General features: G+C 40.5%; 1 protein-coding gene and 1 long non-coding RNA gene across 4 annotated transcripts in view; one reads left to right on the top strand and one right to left on the bottom strand.

The window, feature by feature from the left end:
• Positions 1–26,554, top strand: part of smyd3 (SET and MYND domain containing 3) — a 68,072-nt gene that overhangs the window by 32,488 nt on the left and 9,030 nt on the right. Inside the window, exons 7-9 of one of the 3 annotated variants that reach the window (XM_061814428.1) lie at positions 17,396–17,463; positions 23,522–23,597; positions 23,699–23,809. The exons of 1 other annotated variant lie outside the window; for it this stretch is intronic. In XM_061814428.1, coding sequence (XP_061670412.1) covers positions 17,396–17,463; positions 23,522–23,597; positions 23,699–23,809 — 255 coding nt within the window. Of the gene's footprint in view, positions 1–17,395; positions 17,464–23,494; positions 23,598–23,698; positions 23,810–26,554 lie in introns of all 3 variants that reach the window. One more of the 3 variants, XM_061814427.1, reaches the window with a different exon arrangement.
• Positions 3,238–4,249, bottom strand: LOC133498042 (uncharacterized). Its single transcript, XR_009794171.1, has 4 exons — positions 3,926–4,249; positions 3,785–3,829; positions 3,580–3,667; positions 3,238–3,452 (listed from the first exon to the last, which is right to left on the bottom strand). It is a non-coding gene; the product is annotated as an uncharacterized LOC133498042 (long non-coding RNA).

Here is a 26,554-nt window from a genome sequence, read left to right as displayed (position 1 = left end):
GGTGTTAGGGTGTGAACTGCCTTCCACCCTCATAAAACTTTGTCTTTTTGCAAGCATGGTGCATTCTCATGCTTGAAGATGATTTTGCTTCAGAAGCCACCGTTATTCTTTTGGAAGAAATCGGTTGATCAGAAGTCAGAGGCCCTTGAGTCACATTCAGAGACCCTGAATGGGTTGGCCAGCTCTTTCCCTGATTCTGGTCCAAAATATCAGTCTGGCTTTGTTGTTGTCGTGGCCTTGTTGGGACATGGCGGCTGTCCACCAATTCTAGAGGCACCGGCAGCTTTAAAAAATGGTTTGCTTCTTTCTGACGGCATTTTATTCTGATGAATTTGGGTGGCGTAAACGTTTCTCATTGTCCCCTTGCAGGCGAAAATCCATGTGTGCTCTGAATCCGCTCCACATCTCTTGAACTTAGTTTTAAGTTTTTGTCAGATATATATTTTCAGCAGCAGAGAAATCCTCTTTCCGTCCCATATTGCTTGAACAATGTGGTCTGCCTAATAATGTGGAACATTCTTCTTTGGTAGTTATTCCTTTTCGGGGATTCACCCGGCAAAGTAATTTTTACAGGTGTCTGAGATTCATTTCAGTAGAACCAAAAATAGAATCTTCAAGATACTTATGTCCATGCAGTGTAATTTGAAGAATAATTTGGGATGCAGTATAATGTTGGGTTTGCCGTATTCCCAATTGTAATCAGGTTGGATTCCAAAGAACAATTTTATGTAGGCACGTACTGTACATAACAATAAATAGGGTCAAAATCTTGACCTTATTCAGCAGTGGCCACATTTCTGCAAGCACTAATGTGCCGTTGCTCACTCTAATTAAAGAAGAGGTACAGTAGATCGGTGGTCATTCTCTCTGCCCCAGCCAGCCTGTTTGTGTTTATCAGCTGGATGTGACTATTCAAGTGCATGATCTGTAGTGTAAATGTCATCAGCCGTAGGCCACCGGCGAACCAATTTTGAACCTCATAATGATGATTAGACTGAGATGGAGTGACTGCACGTGAGGCGCATGACAGATGGGAGAGGCAGGTGCTACTGTGTGGGTTATGTACTAGATTTTCATAGCATACACACTAACGCACACATATACATACATCTATAGAAGTGTCGTCCTTGCAAGTCAAGGGCATCTCCTAGCTTCACAAGTGAAGGAGTGTACTATTTCTGCCAGAGATGACTTTGTGACAGGGGACCATAATAGGCGGAAGAAGAAAAGGAGCTAGGAGGGGATAACACAGTAACAATTAGAAACAATTTAATTCTGACCTAACTCCTCTCTAAAAAGGAGTGCGTACCAGATACCTAATTTAGGTATGGCATTACAAATGAATATGCATAACTGTCTCTTAATAATTCTGATTATGGTGGATTATTTTGTAAAAACCAAATTTGCGACAACGCTCTCGTGATCAATCACATCTTATCCTTTGTGTGCCTCAACCTAATGAAGTGGCCATTAAATGTAGATGATAAAATGTCGTATCAATCAAGGTCATCTGTGATGAGAAAACATGATGACTTAAGTTCAAAAGGAATATAAAAAAAATACTAACCGGCCAAGCCTCATTAAATCAGATTTTGAAGTAGCGATGTCAAATTAAAAGCCCTCTTTCCAAGTCTGTGTGGGTGGTTCCCCGCACTCAGGCAGTTATCTGACATCCCACAGATTACTGTGTGATCGTTTATTCCACATCACAATTTGTGCTGGCCACGCCTATTCCCCAAGGTCCTCAGTGCCCCCTCCTCCTCTTCGTCCTTTCATCATGCTGCACAGAGTGCTTATTGAAGGCCTCCACCTCTCTGAAGGAATCCTCAATGAGCTGATGAAGAGTACAGCTGGAGGTGAAGATGAGAGAGTGAGAAAGATGAGTGCAGTTTGGCACCATTTGATGTGTTTCCAGTGGCCAAACCGTGGTATGACAAACGAATACGATATGGGTGATATCAACCAATGCAGTTGCTCATTGAGCAAGCATATTCCTCAAACCAAGATGCTAATTTGTACAGATATGCCTTTGGCTGCCCACTGTGGAAGCTAAAGAGGAATAAAGATGATGGGCCACACAATGAAGTTATGGGAAAGAGTAGTGGAGGCTAGACTCAGGACAGAAGTAAGTATCTGCGAGCAACAGTATGGTTTCATGCCTAGAAAGAGTACCACAGATGCATTATTTGCCTTGAGGATGCTCGTGGAAAAGTACAGAGAAGGTCAGAAGGAGCTACATTGTGTCTTTGTGGATCTAGAGAAAGCCTATGACAGAGTACCAAGAGAGGAACTGTGGTACTGCATGCGCAAGTCTGGTGTGGCGGAGAAATATGTTAGAATAGTACAGGACATGTATGAGGGCAGCAGAACAGCGGTGAGGTGTGCCGTAGGTGTGTCAGAAGAATTTAAAGTGGAGGTGGGACTGCATCAGGGATCCGCCCTGAGCCCCTTCCTGTTTGCGGTAGTAATGGTTAGGCTGACAGACGAGGTTAGACTGGTGCGGAGGTGGAAGAGTGAAGCTCCAGGGAGAAGAGATTGCGAGGGTGGACGACTTCAAATACTTGGCGTCAACAATACAGAGCAATGGTGAGTGTGGTAAGGAAGTAAAGAAACGGGTCCAAGCGCGATGGAACAGTTGGCGGAAGGTGTCTGGTGTTCTATGTGACAGAAGAGTATCCACTAGGATGAAGAGCAAAGTTTATAAAACAGTGGTGAGCCTGGCTATGATGTACGAATTAGAAAGGGTGGTCTGAAGAAACAACAGGAAGCAGAACTGGAGGTGGCAGAAATGAAGATGTTGACGTTCTCGCTTTGTGTGAACAGGTTGGATAGGATTAGAAACGAGCTCATTAGAGGGATAGACACAGTTGGATGTTTTGGAGACAAGGTTAGAGAGAGCAGACTTTGATGGTTTGGACATGTTCAGAGTTGAGAGAGTGAGTGCATTGGTAGAAGGGTGCTGAGGATGGAGCTGGCGGGCAAAAGAGCGAGAGGAAGACCAAAGAAAAGAGTGATAGATGTTGTGAGGCAGGACATGAGGACAGTGGGTGTGAGAGAGGAAGATGCACGAGATAGGCTTAGATGGAAAAAGATGACACGCTGTGGCGACACCTAACGGGAGAAGCGAAAGAAAGGAAGACAAGGAATTAAAAACCGAAGCGTCATTCTCTCCAATTTTTATTTCTTGGCATGTTTCGTTCTGACTGATGGAGTCAATGCAGTGTGGTTTTGCCTGTTTCCCCACTCTTCTTTGTCGTAGAAAACTGACCGCCTCCAACAAGGCATTGAGTGCTGAGGCTCCAATGTCAAGTGGGAAGTGTCATCTGTTGTCTTGTGTTAACCAGCTAATTCAATGTACAAGGACAACAATGACTTCAGCATTGGAAAGTTGAGCGACATGCAGACTTCCTCCCTGGACTCTACCAAAACACCATTCTCCTGGTTAATAACACCTGAAAACAAATGTGAAAATATTGAAGAGCATATTGAAATTATATTACCAAGCAAATAGTCAGTTAATTGACCACTATTTTTTCACAGATGTTGTCAAATGCCCATCTCTGTCTAGAATGTGTCGACCTTGCTTTTTCGCGGTTCCACCCCGATTCCTTCTCTGTTGAGGTCATCATAATATCCTACACCTTAAGGGGAGCTATGAATCAATAACCTAGTAAGGATACACACACATGCACATAGATAGTTTTAGTTCAATGTCAAGCCACACTTCAAAAGGACTTTGATATTTTTTCCTCTTTACTCATCATTTTTCTCTCATTCTTTTCACCTTGTTCTTCTTGCATCGAGTAAGATCCACAGTTCCTTAGGCGACCTGGAAAAAAAAACACAAAACATCTACATGAATTACAATCCATCCGGGCAAACTAGAGCATGCTTGGATACTGTAGACGCATTCACGGATACTTACCCACCATTCCTGGTGAGGCTGGGATTAACCTGCCTCGGCAATTGTGCAGCTGGTGAATGTGAGCTCCACTGAGCAGGAAAGAAAGGGATCTTCTAGGATGAGGTCCAACCTACAGAATGCATGCATACACACACACACACACCAGTTGCTCCTGTGTGGGCTGTTTTCTTCATATTTTATTGCTAGGAGCTCTGCATTGGGAGCCGTACCACTTGACAGGCAGTGTCATTATGTTGACAAAGGCACGAGACGGTGAGTGAGATGTACAGTCTTTATTTTCCAGAGGAGGATTTGAGGCTGTGACTGTGATGCTGAGAATGAAGGATTATTTTTCTAACCACTTCCAGCTAAAGGTCTAAGCCCTCCTCGCAGGTGTGTGTATTTGTGTTTCCGTGCATTATTGAGCCATAGTTCCAGCTACAAGTAAACCCCAGCCTGAGGCAAGGCATTTTAGTCATCTTCCTTTATTTCTTTTACCCTTGCTGTAGATTGTCAGCTCTATAATAAATATATTCAGAACATGGACAACAAAAATTTGTTTTCAGTATTTATGCAGGAGCAACCCAAGGTAAGTTGGTCATTTTTTTAAAAATAAAATACAAAAAGTAGCTTCATTCTTTAAGTCCCTATAGAATAATGAGCAGAATAGTTTGTGTTTGTGGGCTGTATAGCTGACGCCACTAAACAGAATACTCTGACCTTCACTACGATTTTTTTTCCCCCGATAATACAACACAAGTGTGAGGACATCCGGAGAATGTCGAAAGGAGAAAATTAAATACCAACATGTGGCCAGTATTTTCCATAGAATTTATCATCATTGAGGTCACGAGTGAGCTGGCAAAAAAGAAATCTTGCGCCATTCAAAACCGATCCCAGAAAGATGCAAAGGGCAACTTTTGTCTACAGGGGTCGGGTTTGTGCCCCCAGTTGTTTTCTTACTGCCTGGTGCTCATTTTAATGTCACATCTGAATCGCGGTAAAAAAAAAATTTGAAAGTAGAATGAATTTAGTAAACTTTTCGCTAAGCGGTCTACTTCATTAATATTTACCGTGGGACAATATTGATCAGTGAAACCTGATCGGGCTTGTGCTTCCCTCACAGGGTCGCATGTAGCCTGCTATGTAAACATTGTTGAATCATGCCAGTGAGGTAGCATGCGCATGTCTGGCCTTACTGTATACAGTAATAACCTCTCTTTAAAAAATCCATAATTGATGAGTATATTAAAGACCTCCATTCATCCCATTACAGTTACTCGAGTTTTTTAATGACTTGCTTGTTCCATTGTAATTTTATCTACTTTTATCACATTTGGTATGTTTCACCAGTTCACTGTAATTATTCGACTCCATTTTACCGATCAAATGAAGCCAGGCAGTCACATGACAACAATGCCTTTGCAGCAATCCAAAACGACACAGAAGCAAACCTGAGTAGCGATAACGCATATAGAAAATAGATGTATGGACAACAAAAATAAACAGCTATGCCATGTCGTCTTTTTTGGCTTCCTCAAAATGTTGGCATTTCAGCTTACAAGCACTCCGCTTGGAATGGGAGAAAGATACAAGAGGTTGTCACTGTGTATGTTTGCATAATGTTTTGCTCCGTGGGATAAAACCAGCAGGTCAACCGGAGCACGTCAATGCAAATGATCACATCCAATCTTCTCTGTTGGAGTTCTTCGCTGTAGAACGGATTGTGCAGATTCGAAGGGAGCAGGGAGAAAAGCACTTTGCATTCTATATACTGCATTGACGATAAAAACTTAAGTTGGAATGACTCACGGTGTTTATGAGTCATGACCATGGCTGGGAAATGAGGGGGAATCAATGACGTTCATGCGCTATTTGAAAAATAAATCACTCACTCAGCAGTGAATTACTCAGTCTTGGAGTAGTTCATTCACCCATTCATTGTCTGTACTGCTTATCCTAACTAAGATTGCATGTGTCCTGGAGCCTGTCCCAGCTAACTGTGGGTGGAAGACAGGGTACATCCTGAACTGGTCACCAGCATGTTGCAGGGCACCTATGACACTTACACTCACATTCACTTTGGCAGGCTATTTAGTTTTTTCAATTAACCTACAATGCATGTTTTTAGGATGTCAGGAAACCAGAGTCCTCAGAATTGTGAGGTAGCTGTGCTAACCAGTTGCTCACCCTAGCACAGGGGTGCCCAGAATTTTTTAACCCAAGATCTACTTTTCAAGCAGCCAGCCTCTCGCGAGCTACCAACGACGGGGATTGAGGGGGTCGGGGGAGATGATAATGATGCTCCCAAACAGTTTTAAGGGTAATATTACATTGCCTCAAATATTCAAAATACAGAATTAGCTTTTTGTGCACTGTAATGTCTGTGCTTTCATCCTGGATCAGGCTGTGCCAAGGTGGAATTTTAAAATGACACACCATCTCATCCTGCACTTTCCACTTTGGCTTGAGACCTTTCCCACTCGGAAAAGAGAAAATTTCGTACAGTTTAACCACTTTTTCTTCGATTATTCACATACTACGACAGTCATTCCATTTTAAAATAACAGCATTTCACTTTTAACGGTCTCCATTAATATTGAAAGTAAACATAAGCAACATGTCTAGCTCGCCTTTCCTCTACGTTGCCCAGACTGTATTGCTAACTAAAGCAGCGGTGGTGGACGCTGTCATTACAAAACACATTGATGTGTAAGTACTGCAACATTTGTAATTATGAGTGTACGTCTTTAAGAGCGGGGATGGGGGAGCAGGTGTAAGGTAAACTAGGAAAAAGAAAGTGTGGCGGAGCAGTGGTCGTTGTCAGAGAGAGTTCTGTGTGCTGCCTAAAAGAAACCAGTGGCTTCTTTTCATTTTTTACAGTATGTATGTGAATTGTGCCATTGGATGTAACAACCAGTCATTCCTCACTCGTTGACTCACATTGCAAAATGCCACAAGCTGAATAACTGTATGTTACACTTTCAATTTGTATTGGATTTTTTTTTTTTTAATTTGTGCGCGCAACGCAGAATATCTGCATAGAGACTGCATCAGTGGTGATGTGATGTCAGTGGCCACAGTTTAGAAGGAACATTGGCTGACTTCTTTTTTTTTATTATGATTTTTAATTTTTTTTGGGCACGCTATCCCGCGATTTGACTCATTCATCGAGAGCCGAACTTGTCCCCCACTTCTCTACATCATGGACACACATTTTATGGTTTATCCATCACTATCTTCTCCATTTTTCCCTCACTCCTGATCCATTTCTATTCATCACAACCCGCATCTGTTTTCTCTCTCCCACCAATCTCCTCTCAGCCCACAGGGCTCACCATTTGTTCCTGTGACAAAAATATCATCTGTGACTTTCCACTAATTAATGTGTGTGTGTGTGTGTGTGTGTGTGTGTGTGTGTGTGTGTGTTAATGTGTGTGTCCCTCCCAGGGTAACAATCAGTGAGAGCTTCGTTCTATTTGTTGCATTTGTTCCGCGGAGTTTAATAAGCCAAGTTTGAATAGATAAATGAATTATTGAGTAAGATGAATTTTGAATAGGATAGCATCACCACAGAACCAAACTCGCATTGCGGACTGATGAATAATGCACTGTTGCTTATTTACTTAGTACCGCAACAGTAAAGTAAAATAGGAAAAACACTCATTTTATTGAGCTTGAAGCATTATATTTGTGGTAATAATTGGGGTAAACATGTTAGATTAATGTCACTCTCAGATCAGTGTTTTCCATTGTGGAAATTCTTGTGCATATAGTTGAGTATTTCAAAAGATGGATGAGAGTAGTTCCATTGCATCAGATTCCACACATTGTTTGTACTGCATAGTCCCCAAAGCGTGCTTATTACTAAAAGATGGGTACTATTTTAAACCACAACCTCTGTGAATATGATCCCAATATCGTTAAAGGGCATTGATTTGCATTTAGAAAAAAAAATACTGGCCATTCATATTTACACAGTTGCCACATAATAGTAGCTCAAGATCCCATTTAGCCCAACAGTTAAACTCAATGTGTAAGACAAGTGAAGATACTATTTTTGTAAGGTCTAAATTTATGCACATTTTATGTTTTTAACCTACAATGAAGGCTATGTCTGGACTATGGTGTGGTCAAGTATTTATTCTTTTGTGATATCTATTTAAGCTATTTGTATTCATACTACTCACTCTTAAGATAATTTTATAAATTACACTAATGACAACTATTAATTTGGGACTCTCTTGTGTGAAGGACACCCTCAGATAGGTGAGTGTCAGTTTATGAGTAAGACAAAGTCCGACATTCAAATTGCACTACATCTACAATTTTGTTTTGCCACTTTACCAAACATTAAATGCTAAAACCATAAAACTTGTATGACAAAAATCAATCAACTTTTATTTTTTGCATTTAAAATGTGCTCTCACTGACTGGTCATAACGTGACTGCTAATTTTTGGCAGTACTTTGCAATTGAAATGCAAAACACATGCTTCACTGAGTCCAAATCACAATCACTATTTTTTTCCCCATTTCACGAAAAGCACTACTCAATAGAAAAATCACCAACATACCATTGCCTTGGTGATATTAATGAAGGCTTTCTTCGTTTTTGTGTTCGGTCCACTGTGAAAAAGTTTCATAAATTCCATCACAAACAAAGGTCTTAAAAATGAAAACGTTGCAGATGGTAGGCGAACTTCACTGCTTGCAAATTAACTGTGTAAGGGGCCATAGAAATATGCCCTTCTCGATTAATTTACTACCCCATTTGACAGGTTGGTAATGAGGTTTTGGTCTCAGTCACTAATTTTCATGTCATTCTCATGCAGCACCATTTTTTTTGGTCATCCTTTGGGTCATTCCAAATCAAGCTGATTATAGATTCATGAGGGTATGCACATCACTTGATTGAAAGGAAGCTAGCATAGCATACTGCAGCTGTCAAATTAGAGGTCAGTTAATCACAGGGTGCCGCCGTATTGAGTGCATCCATTTGATGACTTAAGGATACCGTCAGACAAAACAAAGAGAACAGGATGCATCCAACACCATTTCTGTATTAAGTGCAACAAACAAGCTCACCCATTAGATAGCATCAGAAGGCGTTAACTACTAAAAGACGGCCAATGGAAAGCACAAAGCAATCCAATCTTGAATGCCTTAACCAACAAATCTGCTATCTGCAGGAAATGGTAATTAAAATTAACATTCCATTGAGTCTTGTACAACAAATAATACACGCTCAAGTCTCTGGGCATCCGTGCTGCGATGACTATTGGTTAAACACTGTCCGTGTCATAAAAGCACCATGATGGTCAAGTCCCTTTACAGAAACTCGCAGGTCACATATAAACTGCAGGCTCTTGTTAGTACAGTTGTAAATGTCTGCTTATTTGAACATGCCCCAGCGTACACGCACACTAAACAACACACATGCGCACACATGCACACACTGCTGGATATACACACAAATAATTGGATGAAGCATTTGACCTGCAACCTAATAGTCACCACAGAGTAGGAGATAATTGTAGTTTTACAACCCTTGGGATTAGTGAGTGCGTGTGCGTGTGTGTGTGTGTGTACGTGTGTGTGCATATACAGTATGCATGCATGGTAAACACGATTTAGCAATACAACAAGTATTTTGTTTAGTTGGGCCAATTACTGTAGGTCACATTTTTAATGATGAAAAGCTTAATCTTGATGACATTTTAATGAATTAAATAATTTGACCACACCATGTCAAAAACTCAATGGCCTTAAAGTCAGAGATCTCAAGATGGATTGAAAAATGAATCCAGAGTTTCATTCGATCTTACCTCCTTGTTCAACTCGGGATGCAGTGGAAACTGTGATTGCTGCTTGATCACTGATCTCCACTTAACTCGGTACAAATATGACACTTGCTGGAACTTTGCCTGAACACCACATATTTTCAATTTGTGGGAACATTAACAGACGCCCCCCCCCCCAAAAAAAAAACAAAAAAAAAAACAAATGTGCTTTTGACTCCGCTATCTCCTATTGTAGCAAACTTGTACATGGAGAAGGGTCTCTGAAATTCTATAAGGAAATCCACCCATCGTGCAAACATTGTTTCCCCCTGGATTATTTAGTTTCTCCTCATCAGTACCAGTAACTGAGTGGGTGGGCTGTGCTGATCAACGTTGATTGATTCTCAGACCTCTGTAGGCATTTTCCGTAATTCCCGGCCTGTAGTGCGCACCTGGTTATAAGCCTCACTCGGTACATTTGGAAAGGAAATACCATTTGGTAGATACATAGGCCGCAGCCGTGTGAAAGCCGCAAGTGCCCACATTGAAACCAACATTGTAACAGGAGATATTTACAAAGAAAGACGGTACACAGAGAGTTTAATGCTAGCGCAGCCACACTAATAGGGCTCGTTAAAAAAAACATACTGGTAAAATTCACTGAGACATGGCAGTAACACGCTAGCGCAGCGCTAACAGGGCCGGGCCGGTAAAAGTAACTTTCTCGGCACATTGATTCCACCGGTCTCACTCTTAGCTTTTCCGCTTGAGTGCCCCCTCGCAGCCGTTAGAAAAAATACACAAATTAGCCGCATCGCCGCATAAACCGCAGGGTTGAAAGCGTGTGAAAAAAGTCGCGGCTTATAGGCCGGAAATTGCGGTACTTTTTCATTCACAGAGCTGCAATTACTGGATGTGCCGTTACGTAATGCTGGAAATAAGAGGACTAAAATGAGTTGAAAAGCAAAAGTTCGAATTACTGTTGAGCTCTGCTGCCTCCCTGGCAGCAAGGTTCGCTGACTCTGTTCCACTAAGGAGCGGAGGTCTGAGCCCAAGCAAGCATGTGTGTTTTGCTCAGGCGGGGGCTGGCCAGCGAGGACCGTCTGATGGCCCAATGCAATTTGTTGCAGTGGGGGAAAACAATAAAAAAAAAACCTTCCCAGGCAGGAGCACCTCCAGCCTGCGGCAAAATGCCACGTTTGCCATTCTGCAAGACAAGGAAATGAAACCTGGCTTTTTGTCCGTGTTTGTACTTGCACAAATAAATATTTGTAAGTCTGTTTTTGTTTCATGTAAACATGTAAAGATTTCAAATGCATCACGCTGCTGTAAAAAACTCACTAAGCACCGTCCGTGAAGTCATATATATACACACAGTATTTATTCATTCACGCTCATCCAGGCAAGGTAACGTATTTGCAATGTCGACCTGGCTGCAGACAGCAGAGTAAAACAAAGCAAATACAGTACATAAGTCAACTGTTCACTGTGACATTGTAACAACTTCCATGTTTCATTACATCTTAGCACATGGTGAATCACATTTCTATGAAAAGCACGTGATGAGAATCTTCTCTAAAGATGGAAAACTTGCATTGAAAAATGTAATCTCCCAAATGCCAAGTGTGATTTATTGTTCTGAAATTTGCCATTGAATTGTGTGAGGCTTCAGCCTAGTGTCCTGCTCATTTTCCAGCTAATAAATTCATCTACAGTCATCTGCAGCTTTCTGCCATGTCACACCAATAAATTAGAAGACACAAAATCTATCAACTCAATTAATCAGAATAAATATATCCTGATGTATTGAGATGTGGATGAAGAAATATATTCTGATTTATTGTGTTGTATTAGCATATAATAAAACTCGGTACCTCAGAGACTCAGCAGCCAGGTTGTTCTCAAGTGCCTCACCTGGCTAAAGAAAGGGTTGGGTTTTAAAGATATCAAAAAGATCTAAAACTTATTTTAAGATACATAAGAAGAATATTTTACGCCGATCTGATCTGCATAATTAGCATTTTATGCTTATCAGCTTTCATATGATTCGCCGATCCAATCAATGACGTCATCGATTGGCTCCGCAAAAGACATTTACTCCGCCTCACCATCCAACAGCTAGTTTACTTTTAGCCTTTTGACACAGTACTGTAAATATCCGGCAACCACTGAAGTTTTCAAAAATACTGTCTATGGTGTGGGACAGACAAGACGCCGGAGACAGACAACACTTAATGCCTGGATCAGCCTACAAGACAAATTGGTCTTTCACGATTGATGTCGGGCTACGGCAATAAAATCTTTGCATCCCGTCTTTTACGATCACGGGGCTTTATCTTGTCAACTCACCACCTGTTATTAGCTAAGGGGGCAATTACTTTTTCACAAAGGGACAGAAAGGTTTGATTTTTCTTTTTCTTTTTTTGCCTTAATAGAATTGTCATTTGAAACATCTAAAAAAAATTTATTTCCTTGGGTTGTCTCAGTGATATTAAAATTGCTTTGATGATTTCTGTGATAAATGTGCAAAACACAAGAACAGAAATCAGGATGTGGTGCAAATACTTTTTCACGACACTGTCAACTATATGCTGGTCAACATGGTCTGGAGCCCGTTTGCTAAATTAAAATATTAAAAGAATCCAGGCAAAATAGACAAAAGAGTTTGAATTCTATGTTGTTTAATTATTAACTACAAAAAACATTAAAGTGGCGTTCATAATAATGGTAGGATAAGAATTATCATTTAAAAGCTGAATATTTTTAGCTTCCTCAAACATACCTGGAGGGACTCTTTGGATTTTCCATTAAAGTATATCCTGAAAAGATTCTTCCTGGATTCAGGCTTCTTTGTAAATCTTCAATATTGAAAGTGGGAATAGGGAATAGTGTTTGTACTTCATATATCAGCCGTAAACCAATCAAGAACGCTGCGCCTCGATATGTTTAGTGGTGATGCGATTGTATCGGCGCTCACTCCAGGCGATTGATGCGCGTTGAAGATGTCAAAGACTGAGAGCAGCCGTCACATTTAATGAAAGCGCTTTTGATTCAGACACCACTGCTCTAGTCATGCAGAACAATAAGATTACCTTAAAAAGAAGATTGCTCTAGTAGCAATAACATCCTTGGATTATCTTCAGTCATACCTCTGATTTGTATCCTTCCCCAGACCGCCCAAGGCTTTGCGTACGTACGTACACGAGGTTGTTCAAAAACAATGTTTTCCTCAACATCAGTCATCATGGCTGTCCCTGTTACCAATGGTCTCCAAAATATTATGTAAATAAAATCATATATAAAAGTATTTTCCTTTTTAAAGTACCAAATGTATGTTGGGTTGTTTTTTATGACTAAAAGAAAAAACATAGGATACTTTATTTAAGTATTTATTTAAGGACAGCAACAATATGCATATGCATTAAATATTACAACGTGTAATTGTGACATAATGTGTTGGTAGATTGTCTGTCCATTTTCTTCCACTTTTTAAAGTGATGGCTCAGAAATAGGGTTGTTAGATGAATGAATATATTATTTTAAATAAATAAAAGTGCCTCGTAATGAAGTGGAATTAAGCTCGAATATCACATTTAAATTAGCTAAAAATTATTCATTACATCCTCTTTGTTTCCTATTGTAGTGATGTAAGAGTGTAGCTGCAGTACTGTATATATTCGTGCATTTCAGTATATATCATTCTAAAGGATAAAAACACTAAAACGTCTGTTTTAAGTGACAAAAGAAGACAGTAATTTAAGTTTTCCAAATACCTGCTTCAATTGTATGTGAATCTTTCTTGAGACTTTGGTTTGTTTTATGATGTCTTTTTATTGCCGTTAAAGTGATGCCTCGGTTCTCGACCACAATCTGTTTCAGAAAACGGTTCGAAAAGTAAATTATTCAAAAACCGAATCAATGTTACCATTACAATGAATGGAAAAAGAAATAATACGTTCCAAGCGTTAAAAAAAAACTGGCTTTTTAAAGCATTTTTTAGCTTTTCTTGATAATATATTGCATAGTAGAAATGCATGTATAGTTTAAGTAGTTTATATAATAAAATGATTCAAGAAATATATATATGTATTTTTTTGCTTAAAATCTATGCTTTAGTAGTAGAGTAGGTCAAAACAGAAGCAAAAAAATCTAGAAATTTTCATTTGAAAACCGATTTGTTTGAAAAACAATGAAATTGAAAGAAAATGTAGACGTTCAAAAACCGAAATGTGAATCTCCCTTTAAGTCAAAGTCAACAATAAAACTACATTTTGGTCTCAGTATTTTAAATCTGTTGAGAGTGATGGGGAGGCGTTTTTGTAGAAGACTGCAAAATCTCACACACAGCCTTGATAATGATATTCAGAATGTGACCTTTTGGAGGTGATTATGTGGGATGATGTTAACTCAATTAACAATACACTTGGTTGGAAAGCTTTTAATGCATCCATGTCGGACATTAACATACAGTATGCATACTATATATATATATATATGTGTGGTCTGAAACATGTATGCTAATGAATGAGTCATGCAGTGAAGCACTGTTGTTAGGGATACACGTTTGTACTATGTCCATATTTACAGCATAGCTGTGAATGAACACAATTGTTATTTAGCAATCTGACAAAAACATGACAGTTTTCGTTTCCTATTTGTACTTTGAGACGATTCAGTATTAACATGGAAATGAGTCACCGGAGAGCAAGATGCGGGCAATCTTGTGTACCGTTACATACGCCCCCAGGACAAGTGATGTTGAGTAATAGTCCTTCTTCATGCATACACACGGTTGGTTATATCTTCGTATATGATATCAAAAATACAAGTTTAATGTACTGTATGTGTTTGCTGGTTTCACACTGTATTGCAGTAACAAGGTTCAATGTGAAGGAGAATTTAATAACTCTTGGAACACATTAGTGAACATCAAAACAATTTAACTACTGTTTGTAGTAAGTTATTAAACAGCCAAAATACTATTTTTATTTTAATAACAAGTGTCAGCATGCACGGTGACGCGCGAGTCTTGCTGCTTTGGATGTGCAAGTACCTTGTTGACAGTGCTCATTATTTTGGAATATGTCTCGGAAAAAAAAGGGTTAAACAGTGAAAATAATTTGTTGCTAGCTGAACTAAGTTCAAGATACGCTAAAGTCTCAGTTTTCTAAATATGCCGCCAATGTGATAGCATTTTTGTCCCAAATATATTCCAGTGCTGTTCACAAAGAGAAACGGGACTATTTCAAGAAATAAAAGCTGAACTAAATGTTATTTATAGAGACAGCAAAAATAATACTTTGGATGTGCTTATTTTGGATCTGTGGCCCAAATAGAGTGACAGGAAGCAGAGAGAGACAACAAGATATTAAAGATAATTACAACGTTAAAAACGGTTTGTTGCTTATGAAGGCAAAAAAAGCAAAACAAAACCAGCGTACAGGAAGGAGTACTTGATGATTCGCTTTGCTGTTTATGGAGGAAAGAGAAATCAATGATTAAATCATAAATACTTTAACAGAGCATTAGTAGAGCACGCAGACGCAAGCGCTGATTGTATCCAGTGGCCTTTGTAGTCTTTGCGAGATTGACAGGAAGTGAGTCTACTTCCCAATTCCACTCCCACTAAAGACATAAACCATCCACTTGCGATTTCTTTGAACTGACATGACAGAAGCCAGCAAAGCGGCTCCGATATGAGACGGCGCTCGTATCGCTTCACGCCACCCCAAGCCCACACCCAGAATATGGCTCCAAAACGTCAACATCGTGATTTTGATCCTCTCATTCGCTGCTCCGTAAAACCTTTTGAGCATCACGATTGATTGGAACACGGGCTAAAAGCGCAATGGGTGTTTTTCTTACACGCGTAAAACAAATAGACCTTGAAAAAAAAAATCTGTGTCCGGCGCAGCGTTTATATCCTTGTCAGCACACTGAAACAAAGCAGGACAGTTCGGTTAACTCTGCAAAGGCAAAGTTCATCAGTCTCAGTGTTGCCTTTCAATGAATTCCACAAGGATGAACAACATGAGATTGTAAAAGGAGAAGAAATTGAAGCTATCCTATATTTTGTCCTCTTTTCTTTTCGAGATTCTTTCGAACACTGGCTGGTTTTTCAAACTGTTTATAATTCCATCCAACTTGTCTAAGGTTCCAGTTGAAGAAATAACACACAGCAGCATGATTTATTCAGCAGTGGCGTTTTCAGGCCTATGTTACGATTGAATCCCCCTAATTTAAACGGTATTTGGCATTTAAAAAAAAAACCAAGAGAATAATTACAAAATTCCATGTGGACCAGCCCTGGAATCAAACATGCGACCCTTCTCTTTGCTGGTTGAGAGGTGAGCACACTAGCTATAGTAGTTTAGCAGCCATGTTTTTTAACATCAAATAATTTTTCTCCTGTGAAGTTTCATTTTGTTGGTGTGACGGTCTGAGTGCTCCCCCATGCTGAAAAGTCTCCTTGTGATGAATGCGCATGTGTTACTAAGAGGGGAACTCTGGGTACGTTGCAGACGTTTACCGGCAAATCTCCCGGTTCCATAGTTCCCCTTCTTCTACACAGAGGGAGCTAACATATGTTGTATCCTAACCCAACGTTAAAACAAAAGTTGATAAAAAAAATCTATACACATAATGTACATTCACTGTGTCCATCTTTCTGAGACGTCCATAGCGAACATGAACACTCGGCGACAAGTTGTTGAATGGCACATGTTTAAGCATGGATGGTGATATTTCAGAATGGCCGGAAGTTTACAAAATATACGTGCATGCGCATTACTCACAAAGAGACTTTGCAGCACCAGGAGCGCTCAGACCGTCACACCAGCTACCAAGTACTTTTTAACTATAAATGCATCTCTTCCATTTGATGTCACATTAGTAAATGGCAGAGGAAAAGCCACTGGTGTGTGCCAATAAAGCTTCCCACCTTGAAATATTCCCGTCAGATATAAAATAATCGCAGTGAGTAATTGATGAGTTACTCCATCCAAGGAGGCGTCTTGAAGCTGTCATTGCAAACAAAGGCTTTTTTCCCCCCAAAGTATTAAATATATCCCAGTTGGGATGTTCAATACTTTTTCCCATTGTCATTTTACATCGTAACACACATCTTAATTTCTCATCTTATCTGTTCAAGTTTCTTTGAATGTATGGATTACTTGGATCATTCCCAACATCTGGGGAAATTTTCACGTCAATAGCACGTTTGGATATACAGTGTATTTTGTGTGCGTGCGTGTGTCTGTGTGTGTGTGCCTGTGAGTGAGTGAGTGAGTGAGTGAGTGAGGGTGTAATCTTCAACAGGAACAGGAAGTTTTTCACTTCATTTGAGAAAGTGAGGTTTCAACTGTTTAACATTATTGATTGATGGAGTGGTGCAATTATATTTTTCTTTACGGTGATGATACATTTCGGGTTTTTAGTGACCAAATTTCCAAGAATTTGAATAAATGCCAATAAAACGATCCCATCAGAGTTCTTTGTTTGGATGTCATATCTTGGTAGGCAAAGAAAATTAAATTCTCTTGCCAAGCCAAGTCCGGGGGGTTGGGGGTGGGGGGTTTGCAGGAGCCAAAGTCAATATGAAAATGATCAAAATGTATGATGAAGAGTATATCTTGGTTCCCTGAAGCAATTTAGCTCATTCTTTTTAGTTGGTTCTTATCTCCTCTGTTCACCCGGATTTTGTCCTTCAGGTGACGTGTAATTGTTTCACTATAAGTGACGAAGAACTCCAAGAGACGGGAGTTGGGCTGTATCCCAGGTACACACACACACACACACACACACTTTCAAAGGGTTTTGTGTGGAGAATGCATAACAAAATAGCATCAGTTCCAATATAACTCCTAATTTTTTGCAGCGCTCACTTTCACTTCGTGCAAAATCCATTAGCATCAAATTCAAATGCAAGTGTGAAGTTTTCTGCCGAATCAACCCAAACCGCCTTGCATATTCTTTCCCCACTCACTTGGCGTGGCATAGCCTTGCACCCAATCTTGCTGTTTTCCTGACAGTGCTTTGAAGTACGCAGAAGTGAGGATATGATGGAGGGTTTTTCCCCCTCCCACCCTTTTGTTTTGAGCAGAAAAGTTGCAAACTTTGACAGATTGTGTGGAGTGTTTGGGATGGGGAGGAGATATGGAGCTGTACAGTAGGTTTGTCTCCAACTGCAGTGACTCAAATCCATAGCAAGGCTCCCCATTCTGTAATCCTGGTATCAAGACCAGGGTGTATAAACTGGAAACTGGCCCACTATTGCTTGTTGTTACTGGCGTGACACACAAACAGTCGGGGACACATGCACGCTGCAGGTATCCCAGCCAGTTTATCAGGCCAGTGTTGAGATGTCAGATGGTCACAGCAGCTTTATCGCAGCTCAGCCAAGCCGTGTGTGTGTGTGTGTGTGTGTGTGTGTGTGTGTGTGTGTGTGTGTGTGTGTGTGTGTGTGTGTGTTGTCCATTGAAGATGGCCCTGTTCTCAGGATGGTCCCCTGCCTATTCATATTTGCCGTTGCCTAGTAACCATTTTGCCAAGGAAATGAGGATTACACGGGTGAGCCTCTAATTTTTCCTCTCCCTACTGTACCCCAAAAACTCTTTGAATCTTCCAACTGTGTTTTTTTAAATCTTTTTTTTCTCCATCTTTTACAATAGGAGATTCTGTCACATTGGCTCAGATTTCTTATTTCCGTTTTTTTTGAGTGTGTATACGCCTAAAATCTGTTTGCAAAATACTGCCATGTCCTGTAAAAGCGCATATGATCCTAACAGAACCGTTGATATTAACAATTGCTTTGTCCTAGTGAGCCTTGATAGTGGGATAGATATTTATTATTAATGTTCAATTGTCAAGCGGCACGGTGACTCGGCTGGTAAAGCATTGGCCTTACAGTCCTGAGGACCTGGGTTCAATCCCGGCCCCGCCTGTGTGGAGTTTGCATGTTCTGCCCGTGCCTGCGTGGGTTTTCTCCGGGCACTCCGGTTTCCTCCCACATCCCAAAAACATGCAACATTAATTAGACACTCTAAATTGCCCCTAGGTGTGGTTGTGAGTGCAACTGTTGTCTGTCTCTATGTGCCCTATGATTGGCTGGCAACCAGTTCAGGGTGTACGCTGCCTCCTGCCCTTTGAGAGCTGGGATAGGCTCCAGCACTCCCCGCGACCCTCATGAGGATAAGCGGCAAAGAAAATTGATGGATGGATGCCGTCATAGCTGTGATGTCCCAAATTTACAGGATGTCCACGTAAAGAGGTTATGCCACCCCCCACGCCCCCACACACACGCATTCCGTGTATGCAGTATAACAGAACAGTGAACTAGGAAAACATGCTTAAATGTCATCTTAAAAAGTCAATGTGAAAGGGTTCAGTGAGATTGTCCTTCCATGGCCCAGTAAGTGAAGTAACCCTAGCTACAGAATACGATATCAGAACGTATTACGTCGTTCTCTGAACCACATTGTAGCCTGCTAATAATTATCAGTTAAACCAACGCGTCAGTCCAGGATCATCTGACATTTAACACCATCCCAGAAGAACAAAACAATACAGTCCCATTTTATGTCATTCTTGAAGATATGGCGTGTTATCATAGAGACGAACAAAACCCAAATAGGATGGTCCCTATTTTTGGACGAAGTTCTGTGCCCTGTATTGTTTGTTGAATGTCTTCATGCCCCTGGGGCTACACTATGATAACTGGTTATAGATGTTTTAATGTCATAAAGCAAGTTTCCAAATGTAACCTTTGCTATCTGTGACTTTTTAAATATCAGACAAAAGCTCTGGTAAGCATCCACTGACTTGCTATGACACTACAGGGAGTCCTCGGGTTAAGACAGTTTCGACCTAACACATTTGACTTTACAACGCCCATCCCCCATCCGCCATTTTGTCTGGCTAATGCTTCTCTGTGTTTGTGCGCCAGGAGCATCTTTGCATTTTTCAGCCTCCTTTTTAGACATTACCGCCCCAAAGAAGAAAGCTGTGTCTTTTAGCAATGCTTCCGCAGCCAAAAGAAAATCCATGACCATGGAAACGAAGCTCAAGATCATAAAGTTATTGGAGAAAGGAGAGACACCAACACCACCAAGGCTTCAGTCGGTCGACCGTGGGGACAATTATGAAAGACAAAGCCCATATTTTAGCGCATGTGAAGGGTTCCATTCCTCTGTTGGATACAATGATCACAAAATAGGTTCTTTGATACTTGTCAAGATGGAGGGTTGAGGACCAGGTTCCTTCGCAATAGCTAAGCACAGCCTCCCCTTCATCTTCTCCATCCACCTCTCAGCAGTAATGCTAAGTACATCATCTTGTTTATTTCAATGTACTGTATTTTCCATTCTATAAAGCGCACCTAAAAGCCTTTAATTTTCTCAAAAGCCGACGGTGCGCCTTATAATCCAGTGCGCCTTATACATGGATCAATATTGAGCCTTTAGTGCAGCTCCGTCTAATGGATGCATAACGTAACCCCAGCCTCGACTGTAGGGTCTATTCTTTGCGCCTTATAATGTGGTGCGCCTTATATATGAGAAAAGCTATAAAATATGCCATTCATTGACGGCGCACCTCATAATGCAGTGCGCCTTATAGTGCGGAAAATACGGTATTTGTTTTTATACAAAGTATTTGGATGTAAATTCTGACTTTAATGGTGGAATCCGACTTAAGTCGAAATTCGAGTTAAGTCGCTACTGTACGATCAGATCTCAGTCGTAGACCGAGGACTCCCTGTATTCAACTACCTCTACAAAAAGAATAAACCGTACCTCACTTTGCACTTTGTAGTGTTTACTGGAGCTCTCTGTCCTGAATGTTGGGCAGCAGTTAATTTCAGAGAATGCCAAGAGACATTGTCAACATTTGTTGCTGTTGAGTTAATTAATCAAATTAGTATGCAAATGAGGCTGCCTTTCCATCAAACAAAAGTATTGTGCGATGGCCTTGATTCCTAGTTGCTATTCAACCAGGAATGTCAGTATTGTGCATTGCAGAACAAAGGCAGCGAGCTTGGAGATGGCTTTACAAAGGCACACACACACGAATGAAAACAATAATCGAGGGGATCATAAACGCAGACAAAGGTCTTCAATATTTTTCATTGCCATGTGTGTTCCATCTTGAAGTGCCTTTCCATGAGCGCGCATAGCTCTTAAAATGTGGATGTGGGTTGTTTTGTGTTTTCCACATAAAACATACATTTTCAGTAAAAAAAAAAAAAAGAAAAGTAGGGTCTGCTGGAATGCCAAACCCGTGCAATAAATTTTATCTTGTTTGTTTATTTGGATCGTATTTGAACTTTTAGAGATGGCATTACAAAGTCTCAGTGCCAGTCATGGCTGAACATTTTTGTCTTTATAAAGGCAGATTTTTGTGTATTAGTGTAGGTTTTACACAAAGTGAAGACCATCAACATGAGGTGTCTAGTTCACATGTGACAAGATTTTATCTTTCTGTATTAACTATTATTTTGCCAAATATTTTGAAAATATTTTTTTAAATCAAATGTGCATAAAATTTATTCCACTCGCCCTTTCAATAATTTGATTAAATCAGGACATCATAAAGAAGCTCTGTAAAAACTCCTTAGACAGAAACTCAAGTTTGTTTGTTTTTTTTTTTTTTTTTTTTTGTTTTTTTTTTTAATGCTGACACTGTTTTGAAATATGAATATGCATTTGGGAAATAAGCTTTTGTTTTGACAGAAATGGGGTTGGCGTCTCTTGGCTTGGTTGTGTGCTAATACTGAGTTCTAATTGACAGAAACATAAAGAGTGACATTTGTTATGGGAGAAGCGTAGCACTCATTTTGTCCCAAATGTGTATTTGTCTGCATTTCATCAACGTGTTTATTGACTTTATGGATGATTTGAGCCTTCAGCCTTGCGCCATTAATCGGAACCATGGACCAAGGAGCGGATATACCCAGCGCATAAATGCCCCAAAAGAATTTATGACTTGTTTTGAGTGAAAACAATTAAAACGGGACCACCTTTACCTCAGTTAACGTCGCAATGAGTTGTTGCATCCTGCCTTCTCCACCTGGTGAATTTAGTGACATTATGGCTGCATGCGGGATAAAATGGCTAATAAAACAAGAGCAGCTTGTCAGAGAAGCGGAAATGGACAGCCTACATTAAAGGTCAGTCCAATTTTATTGAGACTGGCTCTTATACTGGACATTTATACACCCAATAAATGGAGTTCACTGTACACTCTGCCACAGTCAGAACGACTTAAGAGTTAGCCAGTGCCACCGTGTGCTCTACATACTGAGGGATTCTTGGGGAGGGAATGGAGGCAGCAATACAAAAACGTAGTAGCTCATTACTTGTGATTTCAAAAATTTTAAACTGTTTATGGAAACAAACAGGTTCCACCAGACATGATCACACTTCACTGCCTGTCCCCATCATTTCCCTTCAGTCTTTGCACATTTGAACTCTTACCATCCATTTCATTTGCTGTGTGTTGTTTGGATTGCTATAACGTATAGCAAAGTATACAGGCTAGCACGGACAAGGTACTGTATAGGCTCATTGAGGCTCATCGTTAGATTCCACCATAAACACTTGTGACAGTGTCGCAAAGACTGTTAACAGCAATCAATATTCTTGTAATCGAGTATTTACCAATGACGTCACCAATGACTTGAGTAATCAAATTTAAATCAATTTTGCCTCATTAAACAGTAATACATCCACGTGAGGTGAAGGTATTTGTCCACAAAAGAGTTTCCTTGACTCGATCAACCTTATTAGAGAACACATTTCATACATCCAAGTATTTTACATGAATTAAAATCAATGTCCCACAACACTTTGTTCACTAGACCACAGACAGGCACATGCATCACAAAAACCTTTTCTGAAGACATGATATTCTCTGGCAAGCTGTTCCACAAACAGGGGCTGTAAAACAGAAGCAGCGCCTCATCATGAGTGCATGTCCTGACTTTTGGAGTGATTAAAAGGGCAGAGCCAGAGGATCTCCGAGCTCATGAGAGGAGGAGTTGTGAGAGGAAGGCCCAAGACCATAAAGTCATTTGAAAAACAGCATCCCAGTCTATTGTAGTATCTGTGAATGAGTGTGTGTATGGCTTTTAAAGGTGGGGCTTGGGCTGGTGAGTGGTATGTCTTAAGCCTCGTAAACCACTACTGATTTTGCTTTCTGCTGAATAAGAACTTTGTGTACCATGTCCACATTTCTTGCTCTTATTTGGATTCATTTTGATTCAGAACTAAACCTAGTACTCAATCTGTCTGTTTATACTAAAGACACATTGGAACATAACCATTTCATGTCAGATTTTTTTTTTTATCCACATAGGATTTTATGATGTGTTTTATTGTTTTCCCTGCATACCCTGCATAGCTAATACATGTTGTAAATGTTGCTATATTGCCAGAGAGTGAATGGCCAGGAGGTGCGTCAGATTGACCATCGGTCCATCAAGGGACTGACTCATGGAATTCTTCACACTGACATTTACACATAAAGTCTTCAATGAAATTAATATTTATCTATTTTTAGTGTAGGAGGAAGCCAGATTGTCCACCCACAAAGTAAATAAATTGTAACAAAGGCAGTGGTTGCAGAGATTGGAACAACAATTTTTCTCTGCTTAGATGGCCACAGTGCCTCTAAGCCACAGCTTTACTGAAATGGTCTCAACTGCCTTCTATTTCCACGACCACACGACTTATCATCAAACCATCTTCCCTCTCTGTGCTCCCCACTCCCACCCTGTGGAACTTCCCCCTTTACCTGTCATCGTGTCACCTCAGTTTATCGCTGCTAAATCATGACTGCAGGCCAAATTGTGTGATGGTGTTTGAAGGAACAAAGCTGCACCTCAGAGCTGTTCGGGATATCCAAACTGCAGAGGAGGTACGAGCATGAATGGGAAAAAAATCCACAGAATCTGAGTTCTTTGATAAAGAATATATACAGTTTGACCCAGGATTAAATGTGTTCTATTCTGTGTTTAGCTAACAATTAGCTACATTGAGACTTTGTCATTGACGGAACAGCGTCAGAAACAGCTGGAGGAGCAGTACCATTTCACATGCCGCTGCCAGAAATGTGACTCCCAAGACACAGTAAGACATTAAAGCACCACACGATACACATTGTACACATATATTGTGTCAACGAGTGATAGGGGAAAGTATATCTGAAGGATTCGATTCTTTAACGATTCTCATTAGGAAAAAATTCATTTCAAAACTTTTTCCACCACTATTCTGACCTGTAACCTTTACATTTGGATTAAAAATGTTAAATAAAACATAACTCAGAACTTGAACAGGGGTGTGTAGACTTTTTATATCCTTTACAGCGGAACCTTGGAGTTTGAACATACCGTAATTCCTTCTTGTGAAGTGTTCAAAGTCCGATTTGTTCAACCACTGAAACATTTTTTTCCATAGGAAATAATGTAATTGAGTTTAATTCGATCCCAACCTCCAAATAATAAATTCTTTCCATTCCATCCATCAATTTTATTTGCCGCTTATCCTCACAAGGGTCTTGGGGAGTACTGGAGCCTATCCCAGCTGTCAACGGGCAGGAAGCAGGGTAGACCCTGAACTGTTTGCCAGCCAAACGCAGGGCACATTGAGACAAACAGCCACACTCACAATCACACCTTGGGGAAATTTAGAGTGTACAATAAATGATGCATGTTTTTGGAATGTGGGAGGAAACCGGAGTGCCCGGAGGAAACCCACGCAGGCACGGGAAGAACATGCAAACTCCACACAGGCGAGTCCGGGATTGAACCCGGGACCTCGGAACGGTGAGGTCAACGCTATACCAGCTGATCCACTGTGCCGCATAGTAAATTCCCATTTATGTAAAAACATGTACACCCTATATTTAAACCATAAATGCAACTTAAATGAGTATCATTTACCTTTTTGGTCAGTGGATGGATGTAGAGGGAGGGTTAAGCCGAAGTCCCCCTCCATGGTTTGACTGCGTAATTCTCCAATAGTTTCTTTATTTTTTTCCATTACTTGTGGCCTTTGCTTTGTAATCCTAGTCACTCCTTTGGCAACACAGCTTCCTTTTATTATATTTTTATTCCTTAGGATAGTCAAAATAAGTCTACTTAGCCATATGATACTAGTTAGCAAGATCAGTAAAACACACTCTGTTTTTTGTACTTAGTGATTATCTCCTTCCTTAAATCCTTTTTCATTTGCTGCTGATAACACTGCTGTCTTTCTCTGGGCCCATGACAAAGAAATTCCGTGAAAAATAAATGAAAAAGACTCGCAATTGTGCATGATTATGCTATGACTGCCTGACTTGAAGTGGCTCGTCCAGCCAAGCCCCTCGTGTGCGTTTGGTATCACTCGGCTCGATTTGGCCTCCCATTCAACATGCGTTTGCCTTTACTCGTGTGTTCGGACTCCCGAGAATTCGGTCGAACTCTGAGGTATTTTTTACTCAGATTTTTCTGGGGTCGAAGTCCGATTTGTACGACTCTTGAGTCGCTCAAATTCAGAGGTTCCGCTGTATGCATGCCCTGTGACTGACTGTCCACCAGTCCAAAGTGCGCACATCCTCAAACCACAAATCAGCCTGGAACAGCTCCAAATCTACAGCGTTCATTTTGGATGGCGAGATGGACGTATCCTATTTTGATAGGTTTAGTGAAGACCCTTTTCCATCTCAGCACCCGAGGCAAAAGCCTTTAGCGCATACTTGGATGAGTTCGGTGCAGAAAAAACACACCCTTGCTATGTGACTCTTATCCGAGTGTATCAGAGCACAACATTCTCATTTTATGGTGTCTCCTGCTTGCTTCCTCTCTGTCACTCTTTACTCGCCGCCCTTTGCCTCCACCTGTTCTCTTCTGACTGACTGCCTCCTGAAAATAAAAAAGAGGTCTTTTGCTTAAAGTTTTCTATTCCATCTATCTTGATCCGTTCCACCCCTTTATTACAGTGTCTGGCAGTCTCTTTTTGAACAGGTTTTTTCTTTTTTGCGCTTACTGTGACGGTGACACTTTGCCACTTGGGCTGTTGTCTTTTGTACTGAAACATACATGCACTTGAAAGTATTTTTATTATGCCTGCGTGCACCCCCAGACTTTATTTAATCTGGCTTTATTCTACCCACAACAGTCCGCAACAGCTTTTTGTCGTTACCACCCTCTTTAATCTTCTGATGATGATGGTAGGCTGCTGGGTTGTGACCTACAGTTGACATCAAACCTTGTCTTTATATGTTCGACGTTTGCTTTATGTGCTTTGTGTGTGTTTGTGCGTGCATGTGTGCACATAAAATACAGTCAGCCATAGTGCTTGTAAAATTGCTTTTTGCAGTTTTATGATATTGGTGCAGGCTTTCAAGGTTTGAGATGAGTTTAACCAACCTTTGACATCCTTGCGGCTCCAAGAACATCCTATTGTTTGTGTTAAAAGAGTAATATTGAGATGGCGTTGGGAAATTTTCCTTGCTGATTAAGTAAAATTTATGGTAGTTGCTTCTTTTGACAAACTGGCTCAGCCTGTCACGATAACACATTTTTAGGGCAATATTTTACTCCGAACTAACACACAATTTTTTTTATGCCTTTCAAATCATGAAAAATAGGGCCTGCCCTTGAGCTGCAAGTCGGGTTGGTTTGCTGAATGTGTTGGAGTCGAGCCCTTAAGCTGTCAATCAAGTATACATTCCCTGTACTGCTTGTTGAATAATCTCTGCAGCAAAGTATATACTGTTACGAGTAAATTTAGACTAACGTCCCCTTTGTTCAAACCAGCGAAATTCGACAAGGCAGTTGTATTGCGTTTGAGAAAATTTAATCTCACACACATCAACACAACACAAAC

This window comes from Syngnathoides biaculeatus, chromosome 3, assembly GCF_019802595.1.
Source record: "Syngnathoides biaculeatus isolate LvHL_M chromosome 3, ASM1980259v1, whole genome shotgun sequence".
NCBI lineage: Eukaryota > Metazoa > Chordata > Actinopteri > Syngnathiformes > Syngnathidae > Syngnathoides > Syngnathoides biaculeatus.
The sequence above is the reverse complement of the archived record's forward strand: the minus strand, read 5'-3'. Positions and strand labels throughout refer to the sequence as shown.